At 39.2% G+C, this 22,705-nt stretch overlaps 1 protein-coding gene across 1 annotated transcript in view; it reads right to left on the reverse strand.

The window, feature by feature from the left end:
- Window positions 1–22,705, reverse strand: part of LOC311077829 (complement C3-like) — a 121,552-nt gene that overhangs the window by 4,130 nt on the left and 94,717 nt on the right. The window contains exons 17-20 of the mRNA XM_084106460.1: window positions 13,591–13,680; window positions 13,316–13,396; window positions 12,675–12,758; window positions 1,232–1,367 (exon numbers count right to left, since the gene is read on the reverse strand). Of these exons, the coding sequence (XP_083962586.1) occupies window positions 1,232–1,367; window positions 12,675–12,758; window positions 13,316–13,396; window positions 13,591–13,680 (391 nt within the window). The remainder of the gene's footprint in view (window positions 1–1,231; window positions 1,368–12,674; window positions 12,759–13,315; window positions 13,397–13,590; window positions 13,681–22,705) is intronic.

Below are 22,705 nucleotides of genomic sequence, written 5' to 3' on the forward strand. Positions count from 1 at the left end.
TAAGGAAACTTTCTGTATTAGGATTTTTTATTTTATTTTTACGGTTTTTGTTTGGCAGCCGCAGCTGACAGTCATTGACCCTTTTTTTAAGATTTTATTTTTTTACAGTGTATCATGTTAGCTTATGTGCGTAAGCAATGCTTCTGTTGCTTGTTTTTCCTTCTTCTTTGTCTGTGTTTTGATCAGGAGATTCTTTACTCTTTCGGATGCAATAATAGCGCCCCCCTAATTTATAACAGTGAAAACATGGATTGCACGAAAATTCCATCAATGGCAGGGGAAAGAGTTTATCTCTGGGCAGTAACACCACCGAGACACTTTTTAAACTTTTTTTAAACCCCACAAAAATAATCAAAATAACTTAAACTCATGTTCATCACAGGAGATTTGAATTCAAGTCATTTTATGTTTAACTCTTTCCCCACTACTGACGGGATATTTTGCATGAGCAAACACTTCCCCGCTATTGACAGAATTTTCCCGTCTTTTCATGTTTTCAGTGTTATATGGTGGAGGAGCTATTAGACATCTTCTGAAAGAGTAGACAGTCTCCTGATCAAAACACATGCGAAGAAGCAATATCATATCCATATTTTAAACAAAGTGATCACCAACATTAAACAGCATATAATTCAAAACTGCCTAATGTTACCGAATGAAATGTTGTCAACTCATGGCGAGGAAATGACTATGCAGCTTTAGGGGTGTTGATGGACTCTATCTATTCCATCTGTGATTTGATCATCGTTCTGAATCCAATCTTACAACAACAAAAAAAAGCAAGACGTTCAAAATTTTACTTTTTTTTTCTATGTTGAAGTGTTGATAAAGAATGCATATACCAAGAATAAAATGGGCTTTTTGTTTAAAGATAGAGGGTCTGTTCTTTCTTTTGTTATATTGCATTTTCAGATATTCACACAACAATGTTCTGGGGGCCATGAAATGTTTGTAAAAAATGATAAAAAATGTTGGGGGGAACAGCCAACTTGAAAAAAAAGTTAAAAACACTGCCGGCGGAAGAGTTAATTGTATATCTTTATTTATTCAAGTTTATTGAAGTCTTACTTTGTTCAAGTCTATTCTAGGTTATACAGTATGAAATGCATTTTGACAAAAAAACATTGTCACACCATTGAGCCATGAACAACATTCTGCAGACTTTAAATACATAAAGCTCAGACAAATCCTGTTTTTTTTACAAATTTACAGACACAGAGTGGACACTTACGTTCCTCCGAGCCTTGGCAGGTCTTTGGATTTGCCCATGATGAGGTACGACTTGCCTTCTACCAATCCCAAACTCTCTCTGCAACCGGGACGACCCAAAAATTGTCTGACTCTCTCCTCAACATTATCATCAGTGCCTACAGGACAGAACAGTGTTTAGGACACACTTTCACTGCAATTCAACATTAGCCTCATGCTGAATACTGTGTGTATCTGAGAGAAGAAACTAGGGATCAGTGTTTGGAATAACGCCGTTTAAAGCCACACTAAGTAGAATTTGTGTTTTTGTCAAACAGCGACCCCTAGAGTAGCTGTGGAATACTTGCACTGTCGTAAATACACTGCTGAAAAAAATAAAGGGAACACTTTTTAATCAGAGAATAGCATCAAGTCAGTTAAACTCCTGGGATATTGATCTGGTCAGTTAAGTAACAGAGGGGGTTGGTAATCAGTTTCAACTGCTTTAGTGTTAATGAAATTAACAGCAGGTGCACTAGATGGGCAACAGTGAGACAACCCCCAAAACAGGAATGGTTTTACAGGTGGAGGCCACTGACATTTTTTCCCTACTCATCTTTTCAGACTGTTTTTCACCAGTTTTGCATTTGGCTAGGGTCAGTGTCACTACTGGTAGCATGAGGCGATACCTGGACCCTACAGAGGTTGCGCAGGCAGTCCAGCTCCTTCAGGATGGCTCATCAATACGTGCCATTGCCAGAAGGTTTGCTGTGTCTCCCAGCACAGTCTCAAGAGCATGGAGGAGATTCCAGGAAGACAGACAGCTACTCTAGGAGAGCTGGACAGGGCGGTAGAAGGTCCTTAACCCATCAGCAGGACCGGTATCTGCTCCTTTGTGCGAGGAGGAACATGATGAGCACTGCCAGAACCCTACAAAATGACCTCCAGCAGGCCACTGGTGTGAATGTCTCTGACCAAACAATCAGAAACAGACTTCATGAGGGTGGCCTGAGGGCCCGACGTCTTCTAGTGGGCCCTGTGCTCACTGCCCAGCACCAGGGAGCTCGATTGGCATTTCCCATTGAACACCAGAATTGGCAGGTCCGCCACTGGTGCCCTGTGGTTTTCACAAATGAGAGCAGGTTCACCCTGAGCACGTGACAGACAGGAAAGGGTCTGGAGAAGCCGTGGAGAATGTTATGCTGCCTGTAACATCGTTCAGCATGACCGGTTTGGTGGTGGGTCAGTGAGGGTCTGGGGAGGCATATCCATGGAGGGACGCACAGACCTCTGCAGGCTAGACAATGGCACCCTGACTGCCATTAGGTATCGGGATGAAATCCTTGGATCCATTGTCAGACCCTGTGCTGGTGCAGTGGGTCCTGGGTTCCTCCTGGTGCACAACAATGCCCGGCCTCATGTGGCGAGAGCATGCAGGCAGTTCCTGGAGGATGAAGGAATGATACCATTGAAGGGCCACCACGCTCACCTGACCTACATCCAATAGAACACCTCTGGGACATTGTGTTTCGGTCCATCTGACATCACCTGGTTGCACCTCAGACTGTCCAGGAGCTCAGTGATGCACTGGTCCAGATCTGGGAGGAAATACCCCAGGACACCATCCGTCGTCTCAGTAGGAGCATGTCCCGACGTTGTCAGGCATGCATACAAGCACGTGGGGGCCATACAAACTACTGAGAACCATTTTGAGAACCAAATTGACAAGCCTGCTGCATCATTTTTTCACTTAGATTTCCGGGGTGTCTTTGAATTCAATCCTCTGTAGGTTGATTATTTTCATTTCCATCAAACGATGTGGCATCCTTTCATTCATAACACATTACCCAGTCCATATTAGTATAGATATCCAGCATGATATTTTTCCCCATTGAGATCTGATGTGTTTTCAAAGTGTTCCTTTAATTTTTTTGAGCAGTGTATATTAGCCTATATTAAACGTTTTTACATGATTGCAGCTAAATCACAAGTAAATAGTCTATAGTCTAGGCCTACTGTATAATTTAATTTCTGTTGTTTTTATTGGAATGTAAACATTACAAAATGCCAGATAACATCAATTAAGTTATGTACGTGGCATTATTTCATAACATTGGCCGTTATGATGTCATTAGACATGATTATTGCAATTTATCATAATAGTTTGCAAATTGTGCTCGTTCATACTATTTACAACCTCTACGTCAGGCTTATTTATGTCCTGATAATTATGTGAGATATTGAAAGCTGTTCTCATCGCAGAAATCAACGTCAACAGCGTCGTCTGATATCCTCAGGACTATGTGATAAATACACCTCACAACACCTGAGTTCAGCTGGCAAACTAATTTGTGAGGCATAGCTATCTGATTTATCAAAACGATTCCATTTACACCTGGTCATAAATGTATTTTTGCGAAACGGATTTAAATCCGATCTTCAATTCTCGCGCTATATGCAGATTTAATGGAGTGCACGTCACCGAAAGCAACAGATATGAGCTGCATTTTATAGATCATCAGCTAAAATTTCAAAATCAAAGACCGCAATAGCCTAAGAGAGAGCAGTAAGCCTGGTAAGATCATTTCGTTTCTTTACTTTTAATGATGAAGATTGTATGTTAAGCGTCTGCGACTTACTTTCACTTTGATTTGCGATAGTTTGCATGTTGGCTTGATGCAGTTGCTCATCTGCGGTGATGCGTGTTCCAGCGCGTCGTCATCTGGATATAACATATACCGGTAGCCTATAACACGCTCTCACACGTTTTTCTTTTTTTTTCTTTTTTTTGGAAGAAGTACAATTTGGTTTCTTTCAACAACCATATGCATTTACACTTGTCCAGTTTCGTCTGGAATGTGTCTCAGATCTACTCCTGAAGTGGTTTGAGGGATCGGATTCAAATCCGTCTCGAATGCATTTCGGAGGGCATTTACACCTGGACTTTTCACGATCGAATAGCTATCCGATCTGAGAAAACGCATGAAGTGGCCAGGTGTAAACAGCCCCCATGACAAAAACATACGCACGAAAGCCGAAAACAAACGCTGGTTGGCCGCTCACGTCCAAATTTGACGAAGTGGTGGGGGAAGTGACGTATGCCGTAAAGCAGTCGAATTTTGTAGTTCTTTTTGTGCTCTGGTTACTACCCGAACCCTGAAGTTACATAGGGCCAGTAAAAACGATACAGACCCTGTCAGGCTATGGCAGACGTGTCATTCAACCTATTGTAAGTCGATGTACCATCACAAGGATCTTGGAAATATATTATGAAGGTTGAAAAGTTCCATGTTGCTTTAAAAGAATGGCGTTAGGTAACGACGTTATTTTTTCAGTAACGGGGTAATCTAACTAATTACTTTTCCGTCGTTACAACGCCGTTAACATTACTGGATGTTAAATGCGGTGCGTTACTATGCATTGATTGAATAAACTGTGTAATCCGAACGCACCCCTGGCTCGCACAGCGGAGGTGGGTTAATAACAAGGTAAGCGATTATGATTGGCTAAGGCAGGGTCATGTGTTTCATGGTAGCCAATCAGAGCCAGTGTTTTTACACACATGCCAGCACACGCGCCACACACACACATACACATACACACCAGCTAAACAGAGATTCGATGAAGCAGCAGAGATGGCGAGTCAGGAGCAGTCTATGGTCAGGAGCAATCCGATGAAAAGTTGGCATTTTCAAGGTGAAGATATAAGCACTACTTCAAATTCATTGAGGTCAAAGGCAAGAACTAGGAGTGGAACGGTACATGTATTCGTATTGAACCGAAAGAGAGAGAGAGAGAGAGAGAGAGAGAGAGAGAGTCGCGGGCGCGATCGAAAAGTTGCAAAGTGTTTACATTTGTGTGTGTGTGTGTGTGTGAGTGTGAGAGAGAGAGAGAACGAGAGAGAGAGAGAAAGAAAGAGAGGCGCGGGCGCGATCGAAAAGTTGCAAAGTGTTTACATTTGTGTGTGTGTGTGAGTGTGAGAGAGAGAGAGAACGAGAGAGAGAGAGAGAAAGAGGCGCGGGCGCGATCGAAAAGTCGCAAAGTGTTTACATTTGTGTGCGTGTGTGTGTGTGAGGCGCGGACGCGATCGAACAGTGGAAACAAAAACATAATTCGTAATTTTGTTTATACAGGACATTCAAACTGCAAAGTGTTTAAGTTACTGCTAATTAAAATTTTAAGGAAAACAAATATATTAATCTTATATAATGTGCACAGTCAGTGCACTACAAAACTGGTTCAATGCCTTTACTTTATTAATAAAACTTTTAAATAAAAAGTTGAGAGAGGTTGATTTAATTTGCAGAGTTAAATGCACTTTATATGGTGTAACTGTTTACTTTTCTTACAAAGATAATGCTTGAAGTGCAGGATAAACCTCTTGCTGTCTGTCGACGTGCAATAAATATCTAAAGTTATGTACAAACACCTGTCTGTTCTACTCATTTCAACTGACTTGTGAAAACTGCTCAAAAAAATCCAAATTCTTTGACATATAGCAACTTTTTTTTTTACAGTAACACAAATAGTTACTTTCCCTGGTAACGAGTTACTTTTATTATAGAGTAATTCAGTTACTAACTCAGTTACTTTTTGGAACAAGTAGTGAGTAACTATAACTAATTACTTTTTTAAAGTAACGTTCCCAACACTGCTAGGGATGCACCGATACCACTTTTTCCAGAACGAGTCCGATACCGATACTCCCATTTTTGGTACTTGCCAATTTTTAAATGTATTAGAAGATAAACCAAAAGAATATAAATCATATTAGCTGGCTTAATTTGTTCATCAAATATATATTTCCTTCAGTTATTTTCATGCTTAATTAAGCCTGCTAAAATGTATTGTATGAGCTTCTGTTACTTTCACTGTTCATTCAATTGCTCTATCATATTTTATCTTTCATTTAATAGCACAGCAGTGCTGAGGATCGGGTCAGTGGTACAAATGTTTAGACACCAGTGAAATATCAATTATTTATTCCAATTTTGATACTACAAAAACTACCAGCCTAATTAATGTTAACATTATTAAAACATTAATTAAAAACATTATTAAAGACAAGTAAGCAGTCAGTAATAAAATAAGAAAAAATAATCAAAATTACAATATATAGCACAAATAAATACAATAAAACAGAAAGGCTACAAATGAAATAAACAGTGTTTTTAGAGTTTTTCGGGTAGACCTCAGGTACAGAAATTTGAATTAAAAAAAACATTGTATATTCTTTACTGTATAAATTAAATATAGATGGATATTTTTATAAAGTTGAAAAGGGTAGCCTATTTAGTCAAGAGCAGTGAGTATTAACATTAAAACACTTTTTAAGGCCGAACACACAAACCCCATTTCAATATTCTGTCTAGGTTCACTCATATAACCACCTTGGTTACTAGGACACTCACCAAGACAGGCATTTTTTCATAAACCTGTGTGAATTCGTCAGTACAAGCAAGAGACATAAAAAACAATTCAATTCAGTATTCGCATGCTGTTTTTGGAGCGGTCGCTTTGGATGTTTCGTTCATGGAACTTCTTGACATGCAAACATCCTGCAATAATATAGGGAACCAGGTAACAGTTCATGCTTTACTTACATATAGAGAATGAGGAGTTACGTCACGATCTTTTCAAGCAGCGTTGCAGGGAATTACTTTTGTAATCTAATGAAAATTCAAACTAATGAAAATATAAATTGAAACTGAATAAAATATCTTTGAAACTGAAAAAGAAAAAATCGCAGGCAATATTTTGACTTCCTTTTTAATATACTGCATGTTTTGCTGACTATTTCTCATATTTCTATCGCTGATCTGAATTTACAAATGCGCTTCCAGAGTTTTCATTAATGCTTCTGAAGTTTTTGTTTAAAGCAATGTCATGCGTTATTTAGGCCAAAACATTTTTTGTCACATCCAGCATCTCCTCACTATCCGCTAGCTGCCTGTCCCCTGAACACACTGTAAAAAAAAAACCACAGTCTCTGTAGACAGCCCGGGCTCCACAAACGGCAAGAAAAACAAACTGGGCTAACCCGGACCACAAAACATAACAAACTGTTCCAGCCAATAACCGACAAGAAGGATTTGGGGGTGGGGTTTGGGGGGTTAGTGCGCGGATGAGGAGGAGGGAGGGTCGAGTTAGCCTCCGTTTTGTTTGACAATACTTTTAACGTCAACAAAAAGTGACGTCACCCAACATCACTTAGAGCACCTTTAAGCTCCCTGAGTTCCCGTTCGCTGTTCTGACACATTTCACTTGTGAGGGCGGGGCTAGTAGCAGTGTGTTCTCATTGGCTACTGAGTTTTTGATTGACAGCTTCTTGACCTGGAAGTGAAGACATCAGTGTTGTGGTCTGCGTCTGCAAGCGCAGCTTTCTATTTCATCTTAGTGATATTAAGTTTATATCTGTATTTATTTGCTGCTACACTATATTGTTGAGATGATTTCTTATAGAAGGAATAGTACAGACGAATAATATAATTATCATTAGTCATCATCGCTATCAGGATACTGGACACTTGTGGTAAGTCTGATTTTTTTATTTTTTTATTAATACTATATACTAATACTATTTATAATACAGTACTTGCTTTTTTCAGGTGGAGAGGCATTTTAGAGCTCAGTGAGAGCCCATAACATTATACAGCTGTGTTGTCTTGATTTAACTGTTAGCCCAATCATTACATGACTTGTTTATCTACATTCGGTTACAGTCTTCGACTAGATCATATTTCCCCCCAGCCACCCCAAATAACATTGGGCTAGAGTACTGTACAGTATCTGTACTGTAGCCTACAGTACAAAAAGTACTGTATCAGTCAATGACCGATGCCATAGGACCAAGAGCGCTGTCAATCACTGCCTGATTCAAAGTGAACACTCACTTTACAGCTGATTCAACTTTGGCAATGTAAAGCCTTTTTAACCATGCTAATAAAGCTATTTAAACCTGAATTTTTCAATTGCTGATTAATTTGCGATGCAGAGTTTTTGAAAGAGGAGAGACACGACTTGACCACAGTATATTCCTGTAGGCTACTTTTGTTTTCTACTGTATATTACTGTTTTAATGGAAAATGGTATGATATCGGGTAGAAGCGGCGAGGAGAGCTGACGTCAGGTCAACTTTATGGTAATAAACTATGACGCAGTTCGGCAGCAACCAATCAGAATGTAGAAGTCCTCCGCCTGAGAGGAATCCAGAGAACCAATCCACTGGAACCAAAACACTGTTTCCGACCATATTAGTTCCCAAGCAAAATGGAGGAGAAGTTAAAGGGATACTTCACCTCTGGAAAGATGAATGTGTATTTAAAAAGGGTCATTTATGTAGAAGAAATGTAAAATTATTTTTGAATTTGGAGCTTTCTAGACTGAGAAAAGCCAGAAAATTTATTTTTGGCTTATGTGGATGAAAGACAACAACTCCCAGAATGCACTTGCTTCGCTGCCCTAGGAGGTCAGTCCCAAGCCACGCCTACTGGTAAGAGAGCGCAGAGTAAACAACAAGGCTAGGCTACTAGTGAGTCTCCGTGACGAGTCTGCTCTGCCAGGGATTTCGTGATCGCCCAAAATGTCCGGGATTCGGCTTTTGCGTTCTACAGTCGCCATTCATCATGTTTACTGTGGCGAGCAGGACGAGGCTGAGGGGCGCAGGAGAACGGTGCGAGGCCGGTGGCGTGATTACTGATGACTGAAACCGAGACGCACCGGTCTCCTATCTTTCATGGAGGAGCAGGAATTTTCTTAACAATGTTTAAAACAATCAGATTCACCAATCGGAATGAATTCAGTTAGATTGAAACAAAAGGTGTGCATGTAAACAATGAATGGCGACTGCAGAAAGCAAAAGCCGAATTCCGGACATTTTGGACGATCTCGACGGCCGGACATGTCTGGGAAAAAGAGGATGGTAACCCCTACTACTCAGCTTTCTTCACGTTAAGAGCCTGCTTAGCTTCCAGAGAAAGATGGCTGACACTGTGTACATTCTGTGAGTGAGATCCCACCCTCTATGGGCGGGTGGAAAACATGCGGGACAGCTCCTCCTACTGGCTGTTGTCTTTAGCCTCTGGCCAAAAAATCCTCCGATGACGCAAAATGACGATTTTGATGTCATCGGAGGATTTTTTCCAGACAAAAAATACATAAATCTCTCGTCTCAGGGGGATATGAGGGAGGAAAGCATGGTAATTCGAAAATACTACAGGTTTTCTATACAAAGCTTAATGCTAAATCCTGAAGTATCCCTTCAATTATTTCTGTTGTGGGTTTCCCATTGTTGTATGACTTGTCCCTGTTTACGTACAGGGACATAAAAAAAACATTTAAAAAAAAAAAACTTTTTTTTTTTTTTTCACCTCAACAAACTTCCTCTAATAATGATATACTGGTATAATAGTCACAGTTCACTTTTACTCCTTTAAGTCAATTTTCCCATTTATACATTAAGTAATGTTCATACCTGATTATACTTAAGTATTTTACTTGTATCAGAGTATTTTTACAGTGTGGTATAATTTAACTACTTTTTACTTTATTAAGTAAATGATCTTAATACTTCGTCCACAACTGGTAAATAGCATTTAACAACCAATGAAAACAACATCCAATATACAACCCATTTAAAATACAAAATGAAATATTTAAAAAAATATAAAGAAAAACATTATATAAATTATAACATAAAGAACAATGCGCTCAGCCGCATTAATAGCGCGCCGGTAGTTGGTGTCCTGCCTTGCAATTCGCGGCCCCAATTTAGACAGCAGGTTGTCAAATTGGTCCCTGTCCAGCCTGAAGTATCGCTGGAAGAATCGCTCCTGCACCAGCCGGTGATATTCTCCAAGCTGCTGACGGGCTTGGAGAATATCATGCACCCACACCGATCTGCGACGTCTTCTCCTCAGGTAGAGCAATGCCACACCAAACGCAACAACTTGCTCATCCATAGTGTTGTGAGTTTGATTTTAAAAAAAGCCACGCAACAACATAGGCAACATTTTTGCACTAGAACGCTTGTTTTTCAGCGGGAATGCAATTAATTTGCTCAAAACAACACAGATTTTGACCAACTGCATTAAGGCTACAACCAGGAAAGTTATTGTAATGTAAACTGCACACAAATCAATGTTAATGTTAATTAAAGATCAAGGGCCCTATCTTGCACCCAGCGCAATTGACTTTGTACACCGACGCATGTATCATTCCTATTTTGCACCCATGCACAGTGGACTTTTCCCTCCACAGAGGAAAGTGAGTGCGCAGTAGCAATTTCGGGACCAGACCTGCGCAGTAGTGAGCAGGAAGTGAAGCTGCAAAATCAAGGCCCGCCCTCACTCTCGGTGTGAAATAATTAATTATAGAAATGTATATATTACATTTAAAGCTCCAATCTCCTCAGTCCTCTGAAGATCCCGAAAAAAAGTCTGTTGGTGCTTCAGTGACTACTTCACTCAGAGAACCTGTCAATCACAGCTGTCAATCATGACGTCACACCACTGTTTTTATAGCATCAAATAACTAAAAAAAAACTTATTTTAAAAGCAAACACTTGAATTTACATCAGAGTGATAAAAAGTACAGTAAATGACAGAAACCACCTTCGGGAAAAAGATATTTGAAGTGTAATTAAATTGTTTAGTTGGTCTCACGTCCCGTTGAATAACGTCACGTCCCGTTGTCCCTTTTCAGTTTCTTGTTGTCTTTTGTCTTCCGGTCTGTATTTTCACAATGATCTTGTGCAGGCTACTTATGAATCAATGAACGGCTTGTTTAAAAAATATTCCCGGTCGACTTACATTTGTTAAGACATCTGCTTTAAACATTGCAGTCCTCATGATAACTTTCGTTAACTTTACATTAAGTAAATCCACTTCAAAAGCTAATTACACCTGGAAAGCAGCGCCATAGAAATTATACAGAGCGACCGCAAAAACGGAAGTTAAAAGACAATATTGGTGGCGCCCTCGTTTCTCTGGTGCATAAGGTCTATAAGATACATTTACTTCAGTGCTGCATTTGACACTGTCGATCATAACATACTTCTTGACAGGCTGGAAAACTGGGTGGGGCTTTCTGGGATAGTCCTAAAATGGTTCAGGTCATACTTAGATGGGAGAGGTTATTATGTGAGTATAGGAGACCATAAGTCTGAGTGGACATCCATGACATGCGGAGTCCCTCAAGGCTCAATTCTTGCGCCACTCCTGTTCAACCTGTATATGCTCCCAATGAGCCAAATAATGAGAAAGAACCAAATTGCTTACCACAGCTATGCAGACGACACACAGCTCTACTTAGCCCTATCGCCTAACGATTACAGCCCCATTGACTCCCTGTGCCAATGCATTGATGAAGTCAAAAGTTGGATGTGTCAAAACTTTCTTCAGTTAAACAAAGACAAAACTGAAGTCATTGCATTTGGAAACAAAGTAACTAAACTAGTAAACTAGTTTCAGTAGTCATGTCAAAGCAATAACTAAATCAGCATACTATCATCTGAAAAATATTGCAAGAATTAGATGCTTTGTTTCCAGACAAGACTTAGAGAAACTTGTGCATGCTTTCATCACCAGCAGGGTGGATTATTGTAATGGACTCCTCACTGGCCTTCCCAAAAAGACCATAAGACAGTTGCAGCTCATACAGAACGCTGCCGCCAGGATTCTGAGCAGAGCCAGAAAATATGAACATATCACACCAGTCCTCAGGTCTTTACACTGGCTCCCAGTTAAATTTAGGATTGATTTTAAAGTATTATTACTGGTATATAAATCATTCAATGGCCTAGGACCTCAATACATTGCAGATATGCTCACTGAATATAAACCCAACAGATCACTCAGATCACTAGGATCATATCAGCTAGAAATACCAAGGGTTCACTCAAAGCATGGCGAGTCTGCTTTTAGCTATTATGCCAGCCGCAGCTGGAACCAGCTTCCAGAGGAGATCAGATGTGCTCCTACTGTAGTCACATTCAAATCTAGACTCAAAACACATCTTTTTAGCTATGCATTTACTGAATGAGCACTGTGCCAATGTTCGTCCGACTGTTTGTACTGTACTGTATTTTATTTTTTTATTTTTCTTAACTGTTTTAATTATTCTTATTTCTTTTTATTATTTTAATTTCTTTTATGTAAAGCACTTTGAATTGCCATTGTGTATGAAATGTGCTATATAAATAAACTTGCCTTGCCTTGCCTTGCCTTCATAGACAGCCTTCTTTTTTATCCCCATTATACCCTCTGTTGTCAGTGTTTCTTTGTCAGTGTACACAAACACTTATTTACATGCTTGCTGGTATCGGTTGGTGGCATTTTTATGAGTGAGTACATGAGCTCAGTATCAGGCCCAATTCCCGATACTGGTATGGGAGTCGATGCATCCCTAGAAGAAACCCCATTAAACAGATACATTTCAAATGCATTTCATGATCTGTGCAGAAATGTGGAGGGAATATTTAACCGTACCTTTTTTCAGCACTTGCTCCACCTTCAAGTGATAGATGTCAGAGTCCTGTGCCAGATCCATCTTATCCACTTTCACTTTATAAACTGTCAAACATAAGTGTAATATTGTTACATCATAATAACTGATTAGATTGTATTTCAGAGAAATAACATTTAAAAAAATAATAATAATTACACAGGGGTTGAAGGAATAGTTCCCTCAAATAGGGAAATTGTCATAATTTATGCTCTCATGTTGTTCCAAACCTTTAACTTTTTATCAAGATATTTCCCATTTAAAAAAAAAAAATGTGATCAAACCGCTCACTGAATAATTTGGCTCCATGCTTCTTGAGTTAACAACTCACTTGAAGGGAATATTTACAGTGATTTAAAAGTGAAATTTGGGTCTGTTCCTCTCACAAAGCTTTCATTTGGCTTCAGGAGATATGGAATAGGTGCACAAGTTTGCCATTTTTGGAGCTTCTGTGCCGACTTTTTGCATTTTTTCTGATTCATATTTTTTGGTTGTGTATTTTTGGGTGAACTAACTAACACCCTTTAATGCAGTTGTTTACTATAAAAAAGAGCAGCATGGGAAAAAAAATGATCCACTGAAAACAACCAGATTATGTATTGGTCATGACAATGAATTACTCTACCATAATCCAGGCCAGCTTCACAGGATTTATTCATACGAGCATCTTCATCCACTTTGTTTTTCTGCTGGAAAGTGCAGTTTTCTGCATTAAGAGAAGTTGATGTTAATACACTTGTAATCAAACACACGCAAAAATAGTTTGTTTCCTCATTCACATACAAGATAAAAAAAAAAGCATAACTGAATGTTTAAAATTACAAGTAGACTGAAGGGAACCAAATAAAATACTACAAAACGATATGGTCACTTTATACAATTGTGTGTGTGTGATAATACCTTCTGCGCACGTGCACATGTCTCCCTTACACAGTCTGTATATAGCGCCATCTGCCCTTTCAGGGTGGTAGAACTTCATACAGCGTGCATCTGACAGAGAGAAAGAGAGATTTATTTATTTATTTTTTGATTTTTACAATCAATGTATTAAAATATTTGTTAACATTTATAAAAATTTACACACACAAATAAAGATAAAATAAACATTAAAAAAATCATTTAAACCTCTTATAAAAACAATTTCTTCATCATCAACTGAACACAGAGCAATGTTTATGGAAGTAAAATAATATCAAATGTTTTTGAAACAAAAAAAGCCTGTTGAATTGCACTGCTTGAAAAAAATAGGCATTGCATTAACCATGCTTGCATTTTAATGCTTTGTATTTTTAGGGCTTGCATTTTTATGGACTGAAATTCAACATGGTTGAATATTTAAGCTGTGAATATTTCAATTAAAAACATTTCAAACACATTTTCATTATTAAAAAATCAATAATCCATATTCACCTTTCATATTTCACTTCCAAAATCACTGTTCACTGTTTAAAATTCACTGTTTAAAAGTACAACCTATAATATTCAACAGGCATTTTTCGGTCCATTTTATTTCGCTTTGCAAATTCGCTTCCACAAATTCAGTGGTTCAAATTCGACAGTAAATTCAACATTGACGTCCAGGAACTGCAGGAAAAGCAGTAGATTGCCGAGCATACTCTCCATCTGCTGTTAGTCTACCTCACCAGCAGATGGTGCAAAAGCGCGTGTCAAGACCAGCAACAGTTAGAACAAGTAATTCATTCATAAAATGAAAATGATTATCTGTGTCAGTATATATGCGGAAAAGATGATAAATACAAAAGTTGTGTTTATGTTTCATTCAATAACTTCATTGTTACTTTCCCTGTGTAGCCTACATGCCATCAGTTCTCTTACGAGAAGTTCTCTCGTACTGTGTAATATCTTACGCTATGGGGAAATCTGTTTTCCGCGAGATATTGAAGCCAAAAATTATCCTTCATTTTAAAATAATGTAAAACGCGTTGCGGCAGCATGCAGGCATAGGCAAGACGGCTCGCGTGCCTATTGGCTGCCCTGCGGCAACTGCAGCAGCCTATTGAGAGAGGCCCCCGAAACTCACATGGCCTGGGCCTATAAATATAGCTCGATAGGCTGATTTCACTGATTATTCATCTCTTCAGCGAAGCTCTCGCATCGCTGGATCCGGAGAGGAAGAAGCCGCGCCGTTGAGAAAGCCTTCTGCGGGACGAGCCTTTGCACCTGAAGCCGCTGGTCGACAACTCGCCGCCTTCAGTCCTACTGAGAAAAGCTTGCCGGTTCGCCCGCCAGCTTCTCCGCCTGCTTCGCCTGAGTCTCTCCCCGCCGGACAACGGCCGCCATCTGCCGCCGTTTCTGTCATGGATGCCGACGAAGAAGCCGCGTCTGTGGAGGATGACAGCTGCTCTATCCTGGCGTCGGGCAGTGAGGATTGGTCGAGCTCTGTGGATCTCGCCCCTTCTGCTTGCGAGCCTCCCGGAAAAAGGGCTAACATTTAAGCAGAGCTGATGCGTCTGCTCACGCAGGCCGTAGCGAGCCTCGGCCTCGAGTGGTCAGTGCCCGCGGAACCTGCGCCCAACCGGCTGGATGGTTATTTCCTGCAAAAGGACCATGTTTCACAGTCTTCTAGACCCGCGCCTTTTCTTCCTGAGCTTCATGAAGAAGTCGCAAAGTCCTGGAACGCCCCCTTCTCAGCCAGGGTCTGCACCTCTGTGTCAGCTGCATTCTTCGTGGTGGACGGTGCTAAACACAGAGGGTATCTTTCCATTCCTCCGGTGGAAGAAGCTGTAGTGGCCCATCTTTGCCCGCCCTCTGCTGGACGGTGTGCTAAGACGGCGCTACCCTCTAAAGCTTGCCACACGACTTCTGCCTTGCACAGCCGCGCTTACATCGCCACTGGACAGGCTGCATCTGCACTGCATTCAATGGCCATTATGCAGATCTTACAGGCCGACCTTCTCTGTAATATGGACGAGGAAGGACCGGAAGTTATCAGCATGCCGGACTTAAGAAACGCCACGGACCTGGCTCTTCGCGCCACTAAGTCTGCTGCACAGGCCATAGGGCGGATCATGGCTTCTCTCACCGTTGTGGAGAGACACTTATGGTTGACGCTTTCTGAGATGCCGGACTCTGAGCGCTCCGCCTTCCTCGACGCACCCATCTCTTCTGCCGGCCTCTTTGGATCATCCGTCAAGGAATTCGCGAATAGATTCGCTGAGGTGCAGAAAACGTCACAGGCCATGAAGCACTTTCTGCCCAAGCGCTCCAGCTCCGCAGCAGGCTGCTCTAGACAGCCGTCTGCTCGCAGCTCTCTGCAATAAACGTAGTGTATGTGCCCACGACCCAGTGCCCACAAACACTACACACTGCATGTCCAACGGTTTCTGTAAAAAACGAAACCAACACACATACAGTCAGCTCACGCCGACAGTGTTTTCAGTGCAGTAAATGTGCCCGCTGTCCCGCGCCCACATTCACTCACGAACATGACAAGCCCTACGGGGCTCCCCCGCTCGCTCTCCCTCTGCAACCCGCTGTAAGAGAGTCGAGCACGGGCAGGCTGCCCGCTGTGATCAGCGCGCCCCCCGCCTCGAACGCTACAAGCGCAATGTTTGTGCTTCAGCACACCAGAGCTCTCCGGTCGCCACCATGTCGCGACCAGTGCCCAGTTTTCATTCAACCCCTAGCTATTCATGCAAGTGCGAAGGCACCAAATTCAGAGATCCAATCAATTAATTTAGTAACAGAGTTCTGTGGTGAGTCTAGATAAATTAAGACATCGTCTGCATAAAGTGAGATTTTATGGATCTTTTTCCCTAAAACGATACCTTTAATATCAGCGTCTTCTCTGATGGCAATCGCTAATGGCTCAATAGCCATTACAAATAATAATGGTGACAACGGACACCCCTGTCTAGTGCCTCGAGATAAGACAAATTTAGATGATCGGACACCATTTGTGACAATAGAGGAAGTTGGCAGTGTATATAACATCTTGACCCATTTAGCAAAAGTATCCCCCAGGCCAAAACGATCTAACACCAAAAATATATATGGCCACTCAACCCTATTTAAATTAAAAATTAAAAAAAATAATAATTTAATTGATGTTCAACAAATAAAAAACAGCTATAATACAGATGAGCAAATACTAAAGCTTGGGTTACTGAATATTCGATCGCTTACTTCAAAAGCACTCATTGTTAATGATATGATTACAGATAATAACCTAGATGTGCTGTGTTTGACAGAAACCTGGCTAAAACCAAACGATTACATTACTTTAAATGAGTCCACCCCGCAAGATTACTGTTATAAACATGAGCCTTGTCTGAAAGGCAAAGGGGGTGGTGTTGGTGTAATTTATAGTAATATTTTCTAAACCACTAAGAAATCAAGTTTTAAATATAATTATTTTGAAGTTTTGGTGCTTAACCCATTTGTGCCCAAATTTTTCTGAATGGTTTCATGCATATAATCCTGTTAATAGTGACCTATGTGAACATGTTCTGCATTTATTTTCCCCAGTTTTTTTTTTTTTTTTCTTGAAAATCATATTTGAATGTGCGGCAACTATAGTTGCCGGTGGGCAAATATGTTGTATGCACCCCTTCAATGTAAAATATGAATAGGAGGAGGACATTTGGCATTTATCTCAAAATAACTGCTTTCAACAGATCAATCTTTATTCATAAACAAATTTATTATGTATAAAAGTCGAAGAACATTTGATGCAGACCCAAAAAAACTGCATCTAGCTTATAATCTCTTGAATATGAAAACACAACAAACAACAAATCCATTTGCCTTAACCATTGTGTGCTGTTCAGGGTCTTTTTGACCCACATTTCTGACTTTCATTCATGGGGATAACATGGATAATTTGACATGGTTTAATGTAAGATTTTTGCCCATCTTTTGGAAAATGCTGTTTTAAAAGTAACAAATTATCACTTTAACCAGTAGATGGCTGCAGAGCACCACTATTTGCTATTTGCTTTTTGACTAACTGAAAGACATCTTTTCACAAGTTTTTCCAGTTATACTCATATCTACATATAATGAAATCACAATTAGGTATTACATAGACTTCACTACTCTAAAACTAAGCTTAGTAAATTCTATTCTTCTGTCTCTCCTACATGTGATAAGTGTAAAGCTGCTGAGGGTACCCTGGCACATCTTTTTTGTTTCTGTGCACAAATTCAGAGTTTTTGAATAGAAATTTTTCAGGTTTTTTTTCCAAAGTCTACAATTGTGCTTTACTTCCTGACCCATTCATAGCAATTCTTGGTTGGTCAGACTCACTGCAGGCTCTTAGGCCAAAAGTACGGTTACCAGTTCAATATGGTGTGATTGTAGCTAAGAAAGTTATCTTGCTTTTGTGGAAGAAAAATACTAGACCCCTCTTCTCTGACTGGCTAACTGGACTCACTTCTATGTTACATCTTGAAAGAATTAGATACTCCATATCTGGGAACCCTGCAAAATTCGATAAGATGTGGGAACCAATTTTAAATTTTTTGTCAAACCAGAAGGACTAAATATTTATTTATGTTTTCCTGATCTGTAATAATCACTTTCTGTAATTATTGTGATTACACTTTGTAACAGAGGTTGGCTTTGTGTACGTCTTCCTTTTCTATAGTACTTTTGTTTCATTTCACACATTGCACAGATTTCTGTTTTATAAAGGGTCTTTTTGTCTGTTATTTTTTGTTTTTGATGTTTGAAAACCCCAATAAAAATAATATACATAATGAAATCACAATTATAATAATAAAAGTTACTTTTTGTCAAAGTTTAGGCACTTTTTGTATTGAAAAAAGAAATCTGTTTTTCAGTAATGTTATATTATGATTAGAATCAAATGAATTTGATCAATGGACAAAATTCATCCTCAAAATCAGAAACAACACAGAACACACATAGACAGAAATGAAGTGGCACATTTTAAATTTGTAGAATTATATGAAAAACAGATGTTTGAAATAAATGATCAACTCTAAAAACTCCAACTTTTCTCTTTGTAACATCCTGATCAGGTTTGATTCTAATCATAATGTAACATTATTGAAAAACAGATTTTTTTTTTTTCAGTACAAAAACTGCTAAACTTTGACAAAAAATTACTTTTATTGTTATAATTGTGATTTCATTATATGTAGATATGAATCTAACTGGAAAAACTTGTGAAAAGATGTCTTTTAGTTTGAAACTTTTAGTACTTTTAGAGCTCTGCAGCCATCTACTGGTTAAAGTGCATTTTCCAAGATTTGGCCAAAAATCTTACACTAAACCATGTCAAATTATCCATGTTATCCCCATGAATGAAAGTTAGAAATGTGGGTATTTTATGAGGCAATTTTTCTTTTTCTTTTTTTTTGAGAATTTTTTTCTTTTTTTGAACATTTTATGGAGTAAAAATGTCCAAATGTAGAGTAAAAACATTAATAAACTGAGTAAAATTACATTTGTTTAAAATATATATATTGTTACAAAATTACATTTTGTTGCCTGGGGTCTCTCAGACCCCAAACAGCCTGACTGTAAACCGCAAACGAATAGCGCACAAGGGTTAAAGTTGTGGAACATAGTGCAGAACAAAGTGCAGCCATAACAGGGCATTGTGTATCAAAAAGTTAAATGAAAATAAATAAATACAAATAAATAGAATGAAAAAAATATATATATATCTATATAGAGATGTCATTTAAAGGGTTAAGTTATGTTTATGCACTAAACAAGACCAATAAACTTGATTTATTAACCTATTAACACAGTATACCCCATTTTCCCATGATATTATGTACTTACAAGGCATTTGCCCACCGGCAACTATAGTTGCCGCTTGGACTTTTGTCTAAGTATACAAAAAACTATAGATCTCTTGTAAGATTTGTTTTGTTTGGATGATTCTAGAGACCTTCATGATTATGTAGATATATATATGTCAACAAAAAATACTTATTAGTAACATGAAAATGACCTTTCTTTGGAAGGGTTTGCCTTCGCCATGCTTCCTGGAAGTAGGGGTAGGAAGTTGACAGCCTCATGTGACAGGGAGGAAGTGAATACCTTTTTTTTTTTCTTGAAATCCTTTATTTGGTTGTTTGCTTGCATGTCATTGAGAAATAAAACATAGACAACATCTAGAAAAATATTTACAAAAGGAAAATGACAACTATGCACTGCAGCAACTATAGTTGCCGGTGGGCTTTGTAAAAATATATAGTATAAACGATAAATCACATTTGAGATTTGTGTTGGCTACTGTATACAGGCCACTAGGGCACCATACAGACTTTATCAAAGAATTTGCGGACTTTCTATCAGAATTAATATTGACTGCAGATAAAGTACTAATTGTTGGTGATTTTAATATACACATCGATAATGAAAAAGATGCATTGGGTTTGGCATTTAAAGACATTGTAAACTCTATTGGAGTTAGACAACACGTGTCAGGACCTACTCATCGTCGTAATCATACTCTAGATCTAATATTATCACACGGAATAAATGTTGATGCCGTTGAAATTCTGCAGCAGAGCGATGACATCTCAGATCATTATCTAGTCTCGTGTAAATTACATTTAGCCAAGGCTGCAAAGCCGATTCCGTGTTTTAAATATGTTAGACCTATCACTTCTGCCACTAAAGATTGCTTTATTAATAATCTTCCTGATCAGTTTTATCATCTCAGCATCCCGGATAGCTTAGAAGAACTCGATATTGCGACAGAAACTTTTAACTCTCTCTTTTCCAGCACTTTAGACACAGTTGCTCCATTTCGCTTAAAGAAGATTAAAGAAAATAGTCCAACGCCGTGGTACAATGAGCACACTGGGGCCCTTAAGAGAGCAGACAGAAAAATGGAGCGCAACTGGAAGAAAACAAAACTAGAGGTATAAAGCATGGAAAGAGAGCTCGATTACATACAGAGGGGCTTCAAAAGCTGCTAGATCTGCTTATTTTTCAACCCTATTAGAAGAAAATAAACATAATCCTAGGTATTTATTTGAAACGGTGGCTAAACTAACAAAAAAGAAATCTTCAAGCCCAGAAGTTTCCAAGCAGCACAGCAGTAATGACTTTATGAACTTCATCACTTATAAGATTGATAATATCAGGGACAAAATTATAACTATGCAATCGTCTACAGTATCGCATCAGGCAGTGCATTGTAGTCTCCCTGATGAAAAATTTGATTCATTCGTTGCTATAGGAGAGGAAGAATTTTGCAAACTCATTAATTCATCTAAATCGACAACATGCATTTTAGACCATGTAGCGACTGGGCTATTTGAATCATTCGTTCGTTTGATTCTGAATTAACCAATTCGGACTCTGTGTTTTTCTAAGCACATTCCTGTCCAAAATGTTCTTTGCTAAGCTTACCGAAGCTTGTAACCTCCTGACTTCAAAGATTGCAAATCATACGCCAGGCTCCAGAAAGACTGGAGCAAATGGACTTTCGTGACACTTTATTGTACCTTGGAGGATAAACAGTCAACATCTTTCGTTAACTCTGCAAAGTTCTGCATTCCAAACCCCCTTCCCCCTCTCTGGACCACAGAGAGATAACAAAACCTTCTCCTGCTACGTGACATCACACCCCCACACACACACAAACATCCTTTGAATTTAACTTAGAACTTAGAGATATTCTTTTTGATATACAATTCCATTATGCATGTGATTAGTTTTGTGTTATTCTATAGTGTGATTCCCTAGTGTGTAGTTTTGAATTCTAAGTGGGTATTTTAAGAATGATACACTATATTTGTACCCTAACTCCCCCCAGACCATAAAATTTTATGGTCCTAACGGAATGTCGACAACCCAGGAATCTCACTGAGATTCTGGCAGGAGAGCAGAATTAAAGTGTTCATCCTAGATATTTTATATGTATAACCATTGAAGAAATATGCAAACCTGAATGTATTTTCTCTTTTCCACGATTGTTCTTCTCTGTGATATGTTTTTGTATTCTTGTAAACCTTAAAGGAATAATGTTTCAGAGGTGCACACTGTTGCGAATTCATAGGTATATGTCATGTGGTCTTTTTAAAAGTCCAATTTTCATTCCCACTTGTAAATGCACATCACATTTTAGGTTAGTCTTATTCCCAGTTTGTTAATCGAACTTTTAATACTTATCTTACAGAGTAAGAAGGTACTTCTAGGCCGTAGCTTTTAAACATACCAAATTTGGTCTTGAATTGAACCTCCATATACCCGTAGGAAAGATATGGATACCAAATTATGATAAAATGCATTTTACTGCAGTTATAATTGTTTAACGTAGAAATGGCATGATCCTAAGACTGCCATAAAACATGCAAATCAAACTCGTAGTGAGACAAAGAACTTTTCTCCCGCCTGGAATTTCGCGTTCCAATTGGCTCAAGCCCAGGAAGGAGTGAAATTCCTGTGCCCTAGAAAAGTGGTTACACTCCGCGTTCCGTTCTGTTCTGTTCTGTATTTCCTTTCGTCTTGTTTTGTTCCTGCACTCTCACGAACCCGCCTCGTCAGCGAGAAGACCTTATGGCTCCCTTTGGGAGCGTTTTCATTTTCTTTAAGTCTTTTCTTTATTTTCGTCTTCGGACTCCACGAAGCAAACGCAGCAGACAACTTCAACTCAAAGAGAAAGACTCTTTCGAAAACCCCGCTACCGCGCTCACCAGAAGACACGAGAGCGCGAGCCCTGCTTTCTTAAAGAAACACACGCACGCTGGTCTTAGGACACACGCATGAACTCTGCGTTCTTCAGCAACAAAGAGAACCATTTTGCAAGATAAGTTTATTGAACTTTTAATGTGATTTGATTCCTTGCTGTCTCTCAAAAGGTTACATTGCCTGTGATTTTGCCATGCAGAGATCATCTCGGTGATCTCTCTCATCCTAACTTTAGTTTCACTTTCTCCCTTTCATCCTCTCCCTCTCTCATCTGTTATCCGTTTTGTCTTGTAATGTTTTCATCCGTATGTTTCTGTTGTAAATATGTATTTACTCTGTGTATACTCGTAGTTTCGATGTAGTATTAGTCTAA

Source organism: Abramis brama, assembly GCF_963993115.1.
Source record: "Abramis brama genome assembly, chromosome: 2".
Classification (NCBI taxonomy): domain Eukaryota; kingdom Metazoa; phylum Chordata; class Actinopteri; order Cypriniformes; family Leuciscidae; genus Abramis; species Abramis brama.